Source organism: Sphaeramia orbicularis, chromosome 1 (genome assembly GCF_902148855.1).
Source record: "Sphaeramia orbicularis chromosome 1, fSphaOr1.1, whole genome shotgun sequence".
In the NCBI taxonomy this organism is placed as follows: domain Eukaryota; kingdom Metazoa; phylum Chordata; class Actinopteri; order Kurtiformes; family Apogonidae; genus Sphaeramia; species Sphaeramia orbicularis.
The window spans coordinates 57,320,993-57,335,395 of record NC_043957.1 but is presented as its reverse complement, the minus strand read 5'-3'; the positions used below and the strand labels follow the sequence as shown (position 1 = coordinate 57,335,395).

Below are 14,403 nucleotides of genomic sequence, written 5' to 3'. Positions count from 1 at the left end.
GTCAAAACTAAATAGAACTAAACTATAATGAAAAATCTAAAACTATTAGAACCTTGGTCCCAATGGATTGTCTTGTGTGTGTGTGTGTGTGTGTGTGTGTGTTTTCTTCCATGTAAGTGTGTCCTAATGTAGGGATGTAACAATATGAAAATTTCATATCACGGTTATTGTGACCAAAATTATCACGGTTATCATTATTATTGCAGAATTGTTGAAATTGTGCTCAAAATGTTCAAAAAGTACTAATACACACACTGAAATAATTTAACTAAGTTCAATTAAAAAAAAAAAAAACAACAAATAAAATAATTGGCACAATGTCCCTTCTGTTGCAGAAACATTCAAATATTAACCCTTAGTGGTCTGAGCCTATTTTGTCTGTTTTTCAGTCCTTTTGATTTTGCCTTTATATACTATATAAACAAATGTTTACTATACCCATGTTTGGGATCTGTTTTTTCAGCACAACTTCATCTATCTCATCTGTCTATTATTTTTTCACTTTAACCTGCTATAAAAACACAAAAGGACAGAAAACACAAAAAAATATATAAAATCCAATTTGAAAAATGTATATAATTTGTTGCATAAATAACACAGATGCTTAACGAACCTTTTCAAAGACTTTAAAAGTGAATCTTGGTTCCAATTATTAGGTATAGAAAAATAATTGTAATAAATTAAAACTATACTCAGATATTTGACATAAAAGCAGATCTTTACAGAGGTGTTTTTCCCCTAAAAGTGCGGTAATCAAACACAGGTATCATGATAATTAGAATTTAAACGGTAATACTAACCATCTGCAATTTTACCGCGGTTTATCGTTATAACGGTAATCGTTACATCCCTATCCTAACATGACCATGTGTGGACGTAGACGTTCTGCTTTGACGGCTACCTTCAATGTTAGATTACTAGTTGCTTCATCAGTCATGTGATACTTGGCTTGTTTCATCTTGTGAAAAACATATTTGTATTTAAACAGTGATTAGTAATGTAGTACAGAGGATGGAAAACAGCACTATAATTTTGTTTTCATTAGTGTATATTCTCATAAAAATGTGAACCGTTGCCTGTCTGTGGCCTTAGAATGAGTTGTTTATAAAGACAGAGGATGCAGATTGCCGTTTACTCCTCTGTGTTGCATCACAGTGTTTCTACAGCATCTCAGAACTTCCTCTTCGTATTATTATGTAAAGTTGCCACTTTGCTGCCACTGTATGTGAGGGTAGAAAGGTATTCAGAAGGTTCCAGTCTGTAACTTTTACAATATATTTCACTTAATATCATACATTCAACTGTTAAAGGACATAAAGTCAAAAAGTCCAGATAGTTGTCATGAGATTCTCCCTACACTGTAAAAAAAAAAAAAAAAAAAACTAAAAAAAATGGTAATATTTCGGAAGCAGGGGTGCCAAAAAATACTGTAAAATAACTGAAAATACCCATCCCATAAAAATACGGTAATTTTCCATAATTAAAATACAGTTTTTTGTCCTAACTTTACATGAGATTTTGCATATTTTTTTGACTTTTTAATGTTTAATAAAGAATATTTTCATGTATTAAAACAATCAAATTTCCTATAAATATAAATATATATATATATATATATATATATATATATATATATATATATATATATATATATATATATATAAAAATAATTTTCAATGAGACTCAGTTGTCCAATCCACTGATAAAAACTGTATTTGGACAGTTTATCAGTGCTTATACATGTTATACATTCACAAAAATACATTTATTCAACATTTTTGTTGTGAAACCTCCTGTAATTACACAAGATATTTGTCATTTAACAAACAAGTCTGGTTCAACTTACAAACAACAAATACTTCTTTTACGGTTAATTGTCAGTAATTTTATCTCGCTTCATTCATTCATTTATTTATTTATTTATTTATTTTTACAGTATTAAACTTTACATTAACAGTTTAATCTCATAAATAGAAAAGAAATATTTGTGAAATTACAATACATTTGCAAATGTATTTTAACTGTATTTTTCTGTGAAAAAAGAAAAAAATTTCTTTTAAAAAATGGAAATTTTATGGTTATTCACAGTTACAGTTTTTTCATGTTATTTTACATTTGACATGTAAAATCACAGTCTGTTTTTGTCATTTCATTGATAATTTCCCGTATCTTAAAAATACAGGAAAAAATCTATAAAATAAACAGTGAAAATTCTGTTAAATTACAGATTTTTTTAGTGTATAGATTGTTCACGGATTAAATATTTCATTAGTTTTCCGCCCACATAACCACTTACCCCCTTTATCATACAGTTTATCAGCTAGTTTTTAATAACAATGTTAGTAAACTCTTTATGGTTATTTTTAGTAGCAACATTTTATCAGGGAAAATCCCAGAGCTTTACTTTTAGAAGTTTTCAAAGATATGATGGTGACTCGTATCATTTGATTATAATTTACGACATACATTTACATATATTATAGTGTCAGGATCTAGTGCCACAAAAAGTTTGACCTTGAAAGATCAAAGGTCACGGTAGATCATTTTCTAAAAGTCACTGTATCTCAGTGCAATATAAAAATTCAGATTTTCATTTTTCAGAAATGTATGTGACTTAACTGTCTGTGCAGAGGTGTTCCAGGTAATATTTAAACCATAAACCTGAAATCTACAGGAGTCTGGATGTAAACCTCCATCTCTGGTGACAAAGTTCTGCATTCCAGTTCCGTCAATGAGAAATCACTTTATTGTTACAAAATTGTTAGGGATGGGAATCATTAAGAATTTAACGATTCTGATTCCATTATCGATATTGCTTATTGATCCGATTCTCTTATCGATTCTCATTGGGTGAGGGAATAAAAGAGTACAAACAGGTGTGTTTGCATTAACTGTCTTTTATATTTCCATCTTTGCACAGAAAATAGAACACATACAGTATGAACGAATAATAAGAACAGATGACGCCAGGCCCGGTTCAGACGGGGGGGGGCTACAGTGAAAGTGAAACTCAAGACTCTTTACTAATTCCTCTATTTCCACATTTCTACTACGTGGAACCAGTTCAACTCGGCTCGTCTCCCGTTGTTGTGCACCTCATTTCCTTTCCCTTCTTACCTTTGGAAACTTGTATTTGAGGAGTTACGACGTTTGTTGCCCACACCTGAACCGGCCCGGCGTTCACTCTGCCGCTACATTCACAAGCACCGCTGAGTAGCTTATCAAATACGTGACATTCATGTAAATGATTCACATGCTGTGGTTAAATGTTTGAACATATTGGAGGGATTCCACCCTTTTGAAGACATGGAAGCTTTGACAGTGTTCCAGTGGACCTGGTGTGGTCTGTTTAGCCCGTTTCTGCCTCAACACCATGTTGGCTACGTTCCAACCAAAACAATGCAGCATACACGTGACGTCATCGCGCATGTGCAACGAAGGCGGAATCGATAAGCAGAATCGTTAAGCAGGCAGGCAAACGATTCCAAGGAATCGAGCTACTGGGAACCAGTTCTCAAAAAGAACCGGTTCTTGATTCCCATCCCTAAAAATCATTGATAATATTTACAACAAAACATAACCCAGGCAGTTTTAGAGTTATTGTATTTATACATTTAATTCACTAGGAACATTATTCCCTCCCAGGAGGTATTGTGATCACTTTGTATGTTTGTTTGTTTGTTAGCTAGATAACTCAAAAAGTTATGGACGGATTTTCATGAAATTTTCAGGAAATGTTGATACTGGCACAAGGAAAAAATGATACAATTTTGGTGGTGATGGGGGGGCAAATCTGTCTTGGCGGAGGTCTGCGCTGTCCGAGTGCTTTTCTTGTTCTTTGGTGTTGCTTCATTTTACATTTGACCTGCAAATCTAAATTCCCTGTTTGACTTGATTGAACTTCATTTGTTCTCCACATGTTTTTCAGGTGTGTCCTTCAACAGTGTTTACACTCAGATCTGGAGAGTCCTGCTGCATCTCGCTGCAGATCCATTCCCAGAAGTGTCAGATCTGGCCATGAAGGTCCTCAACAGCATCGCATACAAGGTGTGTGGCTTTGGTTTGTGTCTAAAGTGTGATTTTCCACCCATCATGCATCTGTCATGCACAAGTGATCAAAGACCAGAGGATTTTAGAAGCTTATCAGTTTCAGTGTCAGTCACTTCCAAAGGTGTACTGTAGTCTAAGTATTTCAAGTGGCTTTTTGTCTCTGTATCTGTCAGGTCTTTTTCAGAACATGTTTATGCGAAAAAGCTGACTTTCCAGCTCACACAGCCCACTCTCCCATTGGCATTTTCTTCCTCCAAAAGGCCATTACTTTTGTGCAAATGCAATTAAGAGCCAATGACTCCCTGAGGCTCAGCAGAGCAGAGCTGAGCAAAGAGGCTGCCATAACTTAAGAATCCGTAATAACCGCTGTCGTCCACCACCCGTCCTAACCCTGAGGCCACCTCTCTCATCTTTTCCTACCACTGACACCAGTTGTCCTCTCAGTTACCTTTAGAGGAGCAGCATCTCTGCAACGAGACTCCCCACCGGACTGCCATAACAAAATAAATAAATTTAAAAAAAAACACGAAAAAGAGGGTCTGATTTACAAAGTAATGCAATAGACATCTCCTCTGGCAGCTCATGCACCGTGCTGGCTCCTAGCACTGCAGCCCACATCTGCAGTGTCAGTGTCAGCGCAAGCCAGTCGTATCGTATTTATAAAAATTACCGCTCTGACAGCCAACATATGGGGACGAGCAGATTTTCAGAAACACTATAATCCTGCAGACTGCCTCAGAAAACCACAAAATGCAGTTAAACCCCGGACCTCCACCTGTTACCTCCAGGAGTCAGTTAATCATCGAGGTTATAAATCACAGGTGTCAAACATGCGGCCCAGGGGCCAAATAAGGCCCACCAAAGGGTCCGATCTGGCCCGAAGGAAGAATTTTTGAAATGCAAAAATTACACTGAAGATATTAACAATCAATGGTGTAAAAAAATCTTTTTAATTCAGGTTCCACATACAGACCAATTAGATCTCAATTGGGTCAGACCAGTTAAATAGTATCATAATATCCTAGAAATAATGACAACGGCAGATTTTATCTTTGTTTTAGTGTAAAAAAGTAAAATTACATGAAAATGTGTGCATTAACAAATTAGCCTTTACGAAAAACGTGAATAACCTGAACAAATATGAACAACCTGAAAAGTCTTAAGAGAAGTAAATGCAATTTTACCAATATTCTGCCTGTTACTAAATGTTTTGTGTATTTGTAATAATAATGTAATTTGTAATACACATGTATAAATGATAAACTGGGGCAGAATATTGTTAAAATCGCACTTGTTTTTCTTAAGACATTTCCAGTTGTTCATGTTATTCAGATTTTTAAGGAAACGTTGTGGATGTAAAAAATGATCATAATGTAATTTTACTTTTTTCATTGTTATTATTTTACTGGTCCGGCCCACTTGAGATCACATTGGGGTGAATGTGGAACTGAACTAAAATGAGTTTGACGCCCCTGTTATAGATGATAGGAGCAAATTTTATCGTTGAAAATGAGGGTTTGACTGCCGTGAGAGACTTAAAATAATCAGATCGCAAATTGTGGCTTTGTACGTTCAGTTAAAGTCAGCATAAAAGCCGAATAAGGATAAGGCATCAAATGTTAGGCTTTCTGTATCAGTTTATCGTTGATGTGATAGTAAACACTACATCAGTTTGAGCTGTAAACTGAGTTATGTGAGGTAATAATGATGGGAAGACAAATGATGCGATACAAATCAGCAAATATATAAAAATCAGTATTTTAGTATTCCTTTAGGTGGAACTGATGCCATTACATCGTTTGGAGTTCAACAGTTTTGGCATTGCTAAATCGTTGGATCCTAATATAACACTTATGCCGTACTAAAACATAGACTGCTGCAGAATTGTTCTTTTTCTTGGGGAGTTTAGTGGTTTAAGAACACTTCAGATCCTTTCAACACCCCCTGGCAAAGGTCTGGGCAGACAGAAAAAGCAGAGAAACGATTCTAAACACAGGGTAGAATTACATTAAGGATATTATTTTATTTTATTTTTTAGTGGGGTTTTTCTTACACAGTAGGCCACAGGTGTCAAACATGCGGCCCGGGGGCCAAATCTGGCCCCCCCACCAAAGGTTCCATTCCAGCCAGCGGGATTAAAGTGCAAAAATGAACCTGAACAGTCCAGGTTGTCCAAATCATTTTGGTTCAGGTTCCACATACAGACCAATGTGATCTACAGTAAAAAGACCAACACAATAACCCATAAATAATGACAACTACAGATTTTCTTTGTGACAAATTATGTGGAAAAAATTTAAATGAAAAAAGTAACATTACACTGTGAAAATATTTACATTTACAAAACTGTTCTTTCACAATAAAATACAGATAAATACATAAATAAAAACAAAGATGAACAACCTGAAATGTGCAATTTTAACAATATTCTGCCTGTTACTAAATGTTTATGGAACACTGTGTAAATGTACATGTATAAATAATAAGTCGAGGCATAATATTGTTAAAATTGCACTAATTTTTCAAATGAAATTTCAGTTTTTTCAGGTTATTCACATCTTTTTTTTGTAAAATGTAAATATTTTCAAAATATATATATATATATTTTTTTTTTTTTGTACTAAAACAAAAAGAAAAACTTAGATTTGTCATTAATTATAGGTTATTAAGTCATTATTTTACTGGTCTGGCCCGTTTGAGATCAGATTGGGCTGAATATGGAACTGAACCAGAATGAGTTTGACAGCCCTGCAGTAGGTGAAGTAAGTGAAGTGTTGAAAACATCCAAACTAACCCTGTCAGCGCCTCATATGGTTCTGCATTGGTGGCTTTCGGTTCTCTGTCCTCTGAATAACCTCGACCCACACCTCGTTCTGCCTTTAGCATTTTTCAGATGCATGCAGTTTGTGGAGCAGAACGCAGTTGGTAAAGATCCACCTGAATATTTATTAGTCCTCTGCATAAAAGAGTGTGGACTAAATGTTCTCTTTCTATTCTAGTAATAAAACTTTGACAGAAAAAAAATTGTATGTAATCCTGAGGGTCAACGTTCACAGACCAAGGTTCTAATAGTTTTGGATTTTTCATTATAGTTTAGTTTTATTTAGTTTTGACTTTTTTTCTCTAATTCAGTTAGTTTTGATTAGTTTTTAGAGCAGGTTTGCTAGTTTTTACGAGTTTTCTTTTTTTTCTAAATGCTTAGTTTTATTTAGTTTTACTGTTAATTTTAGTTTAGTCGTCTCTTTTCTCTTCTTCTCCGTTGTATTCAAATAAATCCCAGACAGGACTCTGCTGCTTTCTCACAACTCGTTTCCAGGTAGAGTGGGGACCAGAGGACGACTGGAAACCACAAGTGACAGACCGTGAAGTGTCGTATGGTGACACTAGCCAAAATTGCTAGAGCAAAATAAATCGCTTTCATATCAATCCAACATTGACAAAGATGAAAACGAAGGGAATTTTATCCAGAATTTTTATAAGTTTTAGTTAGTTTTGTAAGTACATGATACAGTTTCAGTTAGTCATCGTTTTTTCTTTTAATTATAGTTTTTATTTATTTCAGTTAGCGAAAATATTTTTTTCAATTCTAGTTTTCCTCATTTTGTTAGTTTTCGTTAATGATAACCTTGTCACAGACTTGAAAAGTTTTTTAATGTGAATTTCTGACTACTCTTGGTCTACATTTGATTGGCTTACCTTGTTTACTCAGTTTGATCCAAGCCAAATTTACAGATGTGAAACCTCCCCCAGACCACAGTGTGGATTTTGGTCTGACCAAAAGAGGTGGTCTGTGTAATGTTTTGAGTGGCATTTACATAGACCAGTGTTTTTCAACCGTTTTTGGCTCGTGACCCCATTTTAACATCACAAATTTCTGTCGAACCCAGACATTCAAAACAGACTTTTTTCTTTTTTTTTTTTTTTTTTTTTTTCTCAAATTAATTTGTGTTTGATCCTGTAATAGTTTACTATACTGTGTTGCAAATATAGGTTAATTTTAGAGGACATTTAGTCTATATAATGTATATTATTGTGGACGGAGGCAGTAAATCCAGGTGTAGATTACTGCACAAAGGGAGAATTTTATTTTCCTTGGTCAGGATCTGTCCAGTCAGTCCAGCTGTGATTTACAAGGAGAACAATTAATACTGAACAAACAAGAACTGAAACTATGAATTATGAAAGAGCTGCAGCATCTGAAACTGACCACAGTGAACATTTGACAGATAAACAGAACCACAGTGCTGCAGGTTCACAACCACAGTTTGTGTGTTATGGATGGACTCAACTCAACATAGATTTTTTTATTGGTAAGTTTTTTATTTTTATCAATTCTTAGAAATTTCAGGTGACCCCATTTGAATTCCAGGCGACCCCATGTGGGGTCCTGACCCCAAGGTTGAAAAACACTGCTGCAGGCTATCATCACAAATAAATCAGCAAAGAAGAAAAAGAAAACCAAAGACATGGGAACTAAAACATGAGCTGAATGAACATGTCATTGTCAGACAAAGTCCATCTGAGAACTGAGTTGTTGTGTAGACTTTTTAGATCCTCTGTACACACATGAACAACCGATCACTCACATTCACACCTATGGGTGATTTAAATTAACCAAATTGCCAACCAGCTATTTACTTCACTGTGTGCCTTTCTCTCAATTGTTGCATTTTTTATTTATTTATTTTTACACATTTCTGATTTAAAAAAAAAAAAAAGATTAAAAGTCAAGACTCTTAAATTAATCCCTTGGTAGGCAGGGTATCAGTGAGTAGGAGGGGCAATGTGTTGTGCAACCAGGCAGGGGTTTTAGTAAGTTCTGCTCAGTTTTTCACTTGTTTTTTGTTTTTTGTTTTTTTTATTTGCAGGTGCTAGTTCATCAGAGACAGTTTAATCAAACCACTTTCATCCTGAGTTCACAAGTGTGCTGTCTACACACAAAACCCAGTGTCTTGTAATTAGGATTTTAAATGTCAAACGTTATTGATCTGTATCAAAGACAGTGAGGTCAGCAGTTAATTAAAATAAACTGGTTTGCAGTTGATGAAATCATTAAATGTGCTTTAACAGATCTGTCTCTGGATAAATGGAATGCTTTGTATGAGGCTGAACGTTCTTCTTTAAAGGCTCCATCCAGACATTTTGAGGTGTAGCAGGAGGAAAGAAGACAGCACCGGTTTGAAAGGACTTTAGGAGGCGTTACGCCCCGGCCTAGGGGTTCACCAGGGCGAACATAATATGCTCAACTTTTGTCCCCTCCCAGCTCCCAAGCACACACGTCAGTCAAAAACTAAAATTCACAATATTTATTATCAGTATTTTGTTCAACAACTAAGGAAGGGTTAGGGGAGGGAGCGGCTAAAACAACAAACAAAATCTCTTCTAGTTTAAACTAACTTACCTAATCCAAAATAAATGCAAGAAATAAAATACAGAAAACTTACCTAACTACCTAACCAAAAACAGGAGAAAATGGGAAAAACAAAAGAGCCGACCTCCCCTACCTGAAAAAGGTTCAATTTAACAAAAACTATTGACAAATACAAACAATCGAATTTTTCAGAAGCACACGAAGACTGACGGTCACACACACGAACACAGGGTTGAGAGCTGGCAGGAGGCAAGAGCGAGCGAGGATGGAAACTCCAGGGCCATTTTTAAAGGGCTGGGCAATCACCTTCTACCAATCAGCTTCCTGCAACAAACAGACACAAAAGGGCACAGCACACCTACAGGACGGGGGAGAACACACACACTAAACAGAAAACATATATACATATAAATAGACAAATTATGACCCAGGGTCATAACAGGAGGGCTCAGTTTTCCTACTCGCTTTTTTTTTTTACCAGCACCTCGTTCACTCAAAAAGTGGATCAACAGGCATCATAGTGTGTAAGATTTAAGAGGGTTTAATTACAATAGTGATATATGAACACAATATTCAGTCATTTTTTCCATTAGTGAATAAAGCCATACAAATACGAATCATTGTGTTTTTGTTGCATTTGAATAAGTTGTTTTAATCTGCAGAAGAAGCAGGTCATCATTTATGTCTGCTGTAGCTCATGAACAGAAGTCTCCTTTCTCTTTGTTTGATAATAAGTGAGTGTTGTCATTGTGCAAAAATTCCATAATTAGCTTTGAGGACAGCTCTAAGGATGCCTTGGTATCATGGGCATCATCACTGCACACACAAGCGGCACTCGGCTGTATTTTGGTGCATTTCCTGTATTTCTGTCTGTGTGTTCTGATGTGCGTCTGGCAGACCACGTGTAGTCGACAAGAGTAAGGTTCTAATAGTTTTGGATTTTTTCATTATAGTTTAGTTTTATTTAGTTTTGACTTTTTTTTCTCTAATTCAGTTAGTTTTAATTAGTTTTTAGAGCAGGTTTGCTAGTTTTTATTAGTTTTTGTTATTTTCTAAATGCTTAGTTTTAGTTTAGTTTTATTTTTTTATATCTTTTCCCCTCCTCGCCATCAAATTCAAATAAATCCCAGACAGGACTCTGCTGCTTTCTCCCAGCTTTAGTCTCCATGTTTCCAGGTAGACTGGGGACAAAAAGCTGACTCTCAACGACAAGTGACCACAAGTGACGGACCGTTAAATATCATATGGTGCCAGGAGATAAAATTGCTTGAGGGAAATAAATTGATTTCATATCAATCCGACAAGGCTGATCTTCCTTGGCGGAGGTCTGCGCTCTCCAAGTGCTTTTCTACTTTAATGTGCATCTCAACATTTCACATTGGAAATTGTCAATGGAAACACCAAAATACGAAGGACACATTTTAATCCCATTCTGACCTGGGCCTAAATATCACCCACTGAACTGAACTAACTAGGGATGGGAATCAATAAGAGTTTAACGATTCTGATTCCATTGTCGATTTTGCCTATCGATCCGATTCTCTTATCGATTTTCATTGGGTGAAGAGATAAAAGAGTACAAACGGGTGTGTTTGCATTAACTGTCTTCTATATTTCCATCTGCACAGAAAATAGAACATATACAATATGTACAAATAATAGTAACAGATAATGCCGGGCCTGGTTTGGGGGGGTGGGGTGGGGGGGTGTACAGTGAAAGTGAAACTAAAGATGTTTTACTAATTCCTGTGATGCTGCATTTCCACTACATGGAACCAGTTTGACTCTGCCCGTCTCTTGTTGTTGTGCTCCTCATTTCCTTTCCCCTACCTTCAGAAATTTGTATTTGAGGGGGTACGACGTTTGTTGCCCGCACCGGAACCAGAACTGGACCCAGATGACGGCCTGGTGTTCACTCTGCCGCTAGATTCACAAGTGCTGCTAAGTAGCAAATCAAATGAATCCCTTGCTGTGGACAAATGTTTGAGCAGATTGGAGGGATTCCACCCTTTAGAAGAAATGGAAGCTTTGACAGTGTTCCAGTGGACCTGGTGTCGTCTGTTTAGCCTGTTTCTGCCTCAACCCTATGTTGGCTACGTTCTGACCAAAACAATGCAGCGTACGTGTGACGTCATTGCGCATGTGCAATGAAGGTGGAATCAAGAAGCAGAATCGTTAAGCAGGCAGGCAAACGATTCTAAGGAATCGAGCTACTAGCTACTCTCAAAAAGAACCGGTTCTCGATTCCCATCCCTAGAACTAACCTTACGCTCACTCTTCTCCCCCAACTGAATCTTTCCTCCTCATCATCTTGATCTCAGCCTTGACCAGTCACTCTCACCTTCATCACCTCCATCCCATCATCAGATCATGTGCTTTGGTAGCTGAGCGTTTTAGTTGCACCTTGAATTATTAAACAGGCATGTTCAGCGTGTTTTTTTCCTGAGTCGTCATCTGCTTCCGTGCCAGTAGTCTACCACAGCTCTCGCTAATAGCATGGTCTGTGTACACAAACTAATTTGTTTGCTCAGATGACTCACTTTCCAGCCAATTAATGATTGAGGAAGGGAGGGCAAGTAGGTTGAAAATGGAGAGCAAGCTGTTTTCTTTTTTCCGAGCTGCTTGAACCAATTACACTCATTTCAGACTAAATGCGTGACTTTTGCATATCACATTTCCTGGAAAAAGAAAAAAAAACGTGTCAGCAGATAAGGCTTGTAGTTTACTGCGTTATGATGATGTTTGTTTACCCCCTGTTGACGATCAGCAAATGTTGATGAATAATCCATGAAAGCGTTGTGTAACGGGCAGCCGATGAGCTGTTAACTTAAGAATGCACATGCGTATCAGGTGAAAGACGCCTAGCATGAAGTTTTTTCATTAAGCTGAAAATAAAACCTTTTGGAGAACTTCCCGTCAGTATTAGGCAGAGGACAGTCCAGCTCTCATCCAGCCTGCTGCCTCCTCAAGTGTCTTGTATTTTGGCGCTGTTTGTGTACATCTGCACTTCGCTGCAACCTCCTAACTCTCTAATGAGTTCCACCCGGATCAAAGCGCTGCAGCGCTGAGCTCATTTATGCTATTATAAACGTCCCCTTTCAGCTCATAATAACTGCCGTTTACACATTTTGGCTGCCAGTCATCATCTGCATACGATCCTGCTCCCAGTTTGTCAGACTCATTTCCTCCAGTTGTTTACCTGCCTTGTATTTAATGTGTATGTCTTATTATTTTATTAAAATAATGGATTCTTATGTATTTTAATGTGCATCATGTTGATCTGTCTCTGCTTTCATAGATTAGCCACCGAGATATTTCCATAATAACCCTTTTGATTTGTTTTTGTTTAATTTCCCATCAGCTCTTTATGAAACGCTAATAGCAAGCCAGAGTAAGTGATGTCTTCACTGTCGAGGATGCAGGAGGTTTTATGTGTAAACTTCGCTTTACAAAGTTTTCTCCCTTTCCCCTCAGTCTTTTAGACACAAACAAAATATACTTGCCACCATTTTGTAATTAGCATAGTAATGAAATCAAAGGCAAAGCCAGGTAGTAAAATGTGTTTTTTCTATGTTAACTAGATTTACGATGCAGAGTTTCTCTCTCTACCAGGCTTTAGTAAACAACAGTTCTGCTATTCATCAGCCATGCTTTGCCTGTATTGTCTTTATTAGGTTTACCCCTCCCTTGTGAGCAGCCATTAGACAATTCACAATGAAGAGGTTATATTACCTGCTCTGCCTAATGAGATATAGTTCTGGAGATTTAGGCAAACTTTGTAAAGTGCAGCACTTTTTCATGGACCATTATCTACCTCTTAGGTTTCGCCTCTAATTGTGAACTGTGCTCAGGCGTGTCTCAAATATCCACACAGCTCGTGTCATTCTTCTTCTTTGTCTTTTCTTAATTTCCACCTGCATTTGTCTCAAACCCAGTTCAGACCAAAGGTTCAAATTTAGACAGAACTGTTTTAGAACATCACAGGTAAAGGGGGCAGAAGCTTGATCGATTAATCAACTCGAATCAATTAAAAACAGTTTCGATTACAATTTTCTTGAATTTTTGCTTCGCTAATTTCGCTGCCGCTAAACATTGGTTCCTCTGTTGTTTCACACGTGACGCCAGGATCAACACAAACAACACGGAGCGTGGCTCAGAGGAGACGAGTACAAAAAGGCCGAAAATGTCTATGTGCTCACTTTTCTGCATTGGAACCATCACTTACTCCTTTAAACCTTTAATCTTTCACACAAACTTCATTACCTGCGCCAAGGAGGTTATGTTTTTGTCGGCGTTGGTTTGTCTGTTTGTCTGTCCGTGTGCAAGATAACTCAAAAAGTTATGGATGGATTTGGATGAAAATTTCAAGAAATGTTGATACTGGCACAAGGAACAAATGATTAAATTTTGGTGGTGATCGGGGGGGGGGGGGGGGCTGATCTGCCTTGGCGGAGGTTCGCACTCTCCGAGGGCTTTTCTTGTTTATATATCCTTTTACTTTTATACTTTTTGTGGTTGTTGTTTCAGCTGGTTCAGGAATAAAGGATAATTTGTCATTTTTGGATGTCTTTTTCACATTACAGTCTACTCTCGTTAAACCGCCCGCCGTTATACCGCCATTTTCGCTCACCGCCGACCAAAACCATTGCACAAAAATCCCCAATGCATTATTCCATTAGCTACCGCCATTTCCGCCTATCGCCATCCGCCAGCCCAGTTCCATGCACAAACAACACTTATACCACTGATTTCCCGACCGTTATACCGCCAGTGTGATTGCCATCGAGTACACATAAATTTTAACATTGCACTGAAACAAACGCGCCAGACGCTGATCGCGACAAGCTACGAGTAGGTCTACGGAACGGCCACCGTTCATTTATCGCAGAACACTCAGTAGGTCAGGATGTCGGGAAGAGGACGTGGGATTAAGCCAAAGCCTCAAGATGATGGGGTGTCATTTCCCGACACGGTATAATAAT

At 37.2% G+C, this 14,403-nt stretch overlaps 1 protein-coding gene across 4 annotated transcripts in view; it reads left to right on the top strand.

The window, feature by feature from the left end:
* The window catches only part of rptor (regulatory associated protein of MTOR, complex 1), a 435,324-nt gene that overhangs the window by 319,900 nt on the left and 101,021 nt on the right, over positions 1–14,403 (top strand). For all 4 annotated transcript variants that reach the window (XM_030142949.1, XM_030142930.1, XM_030142940.1 and 1 more), the window contains exon 22: positions 3,929–4,047. In XM_030142949.1, coding sequence (XP_029998809.1) covers positions 3,929–4,047 — 119 coding nt within the window. The remainder of the gene's footprint in view (positions 1–3,928; positions 4,048–14,403) is intronic.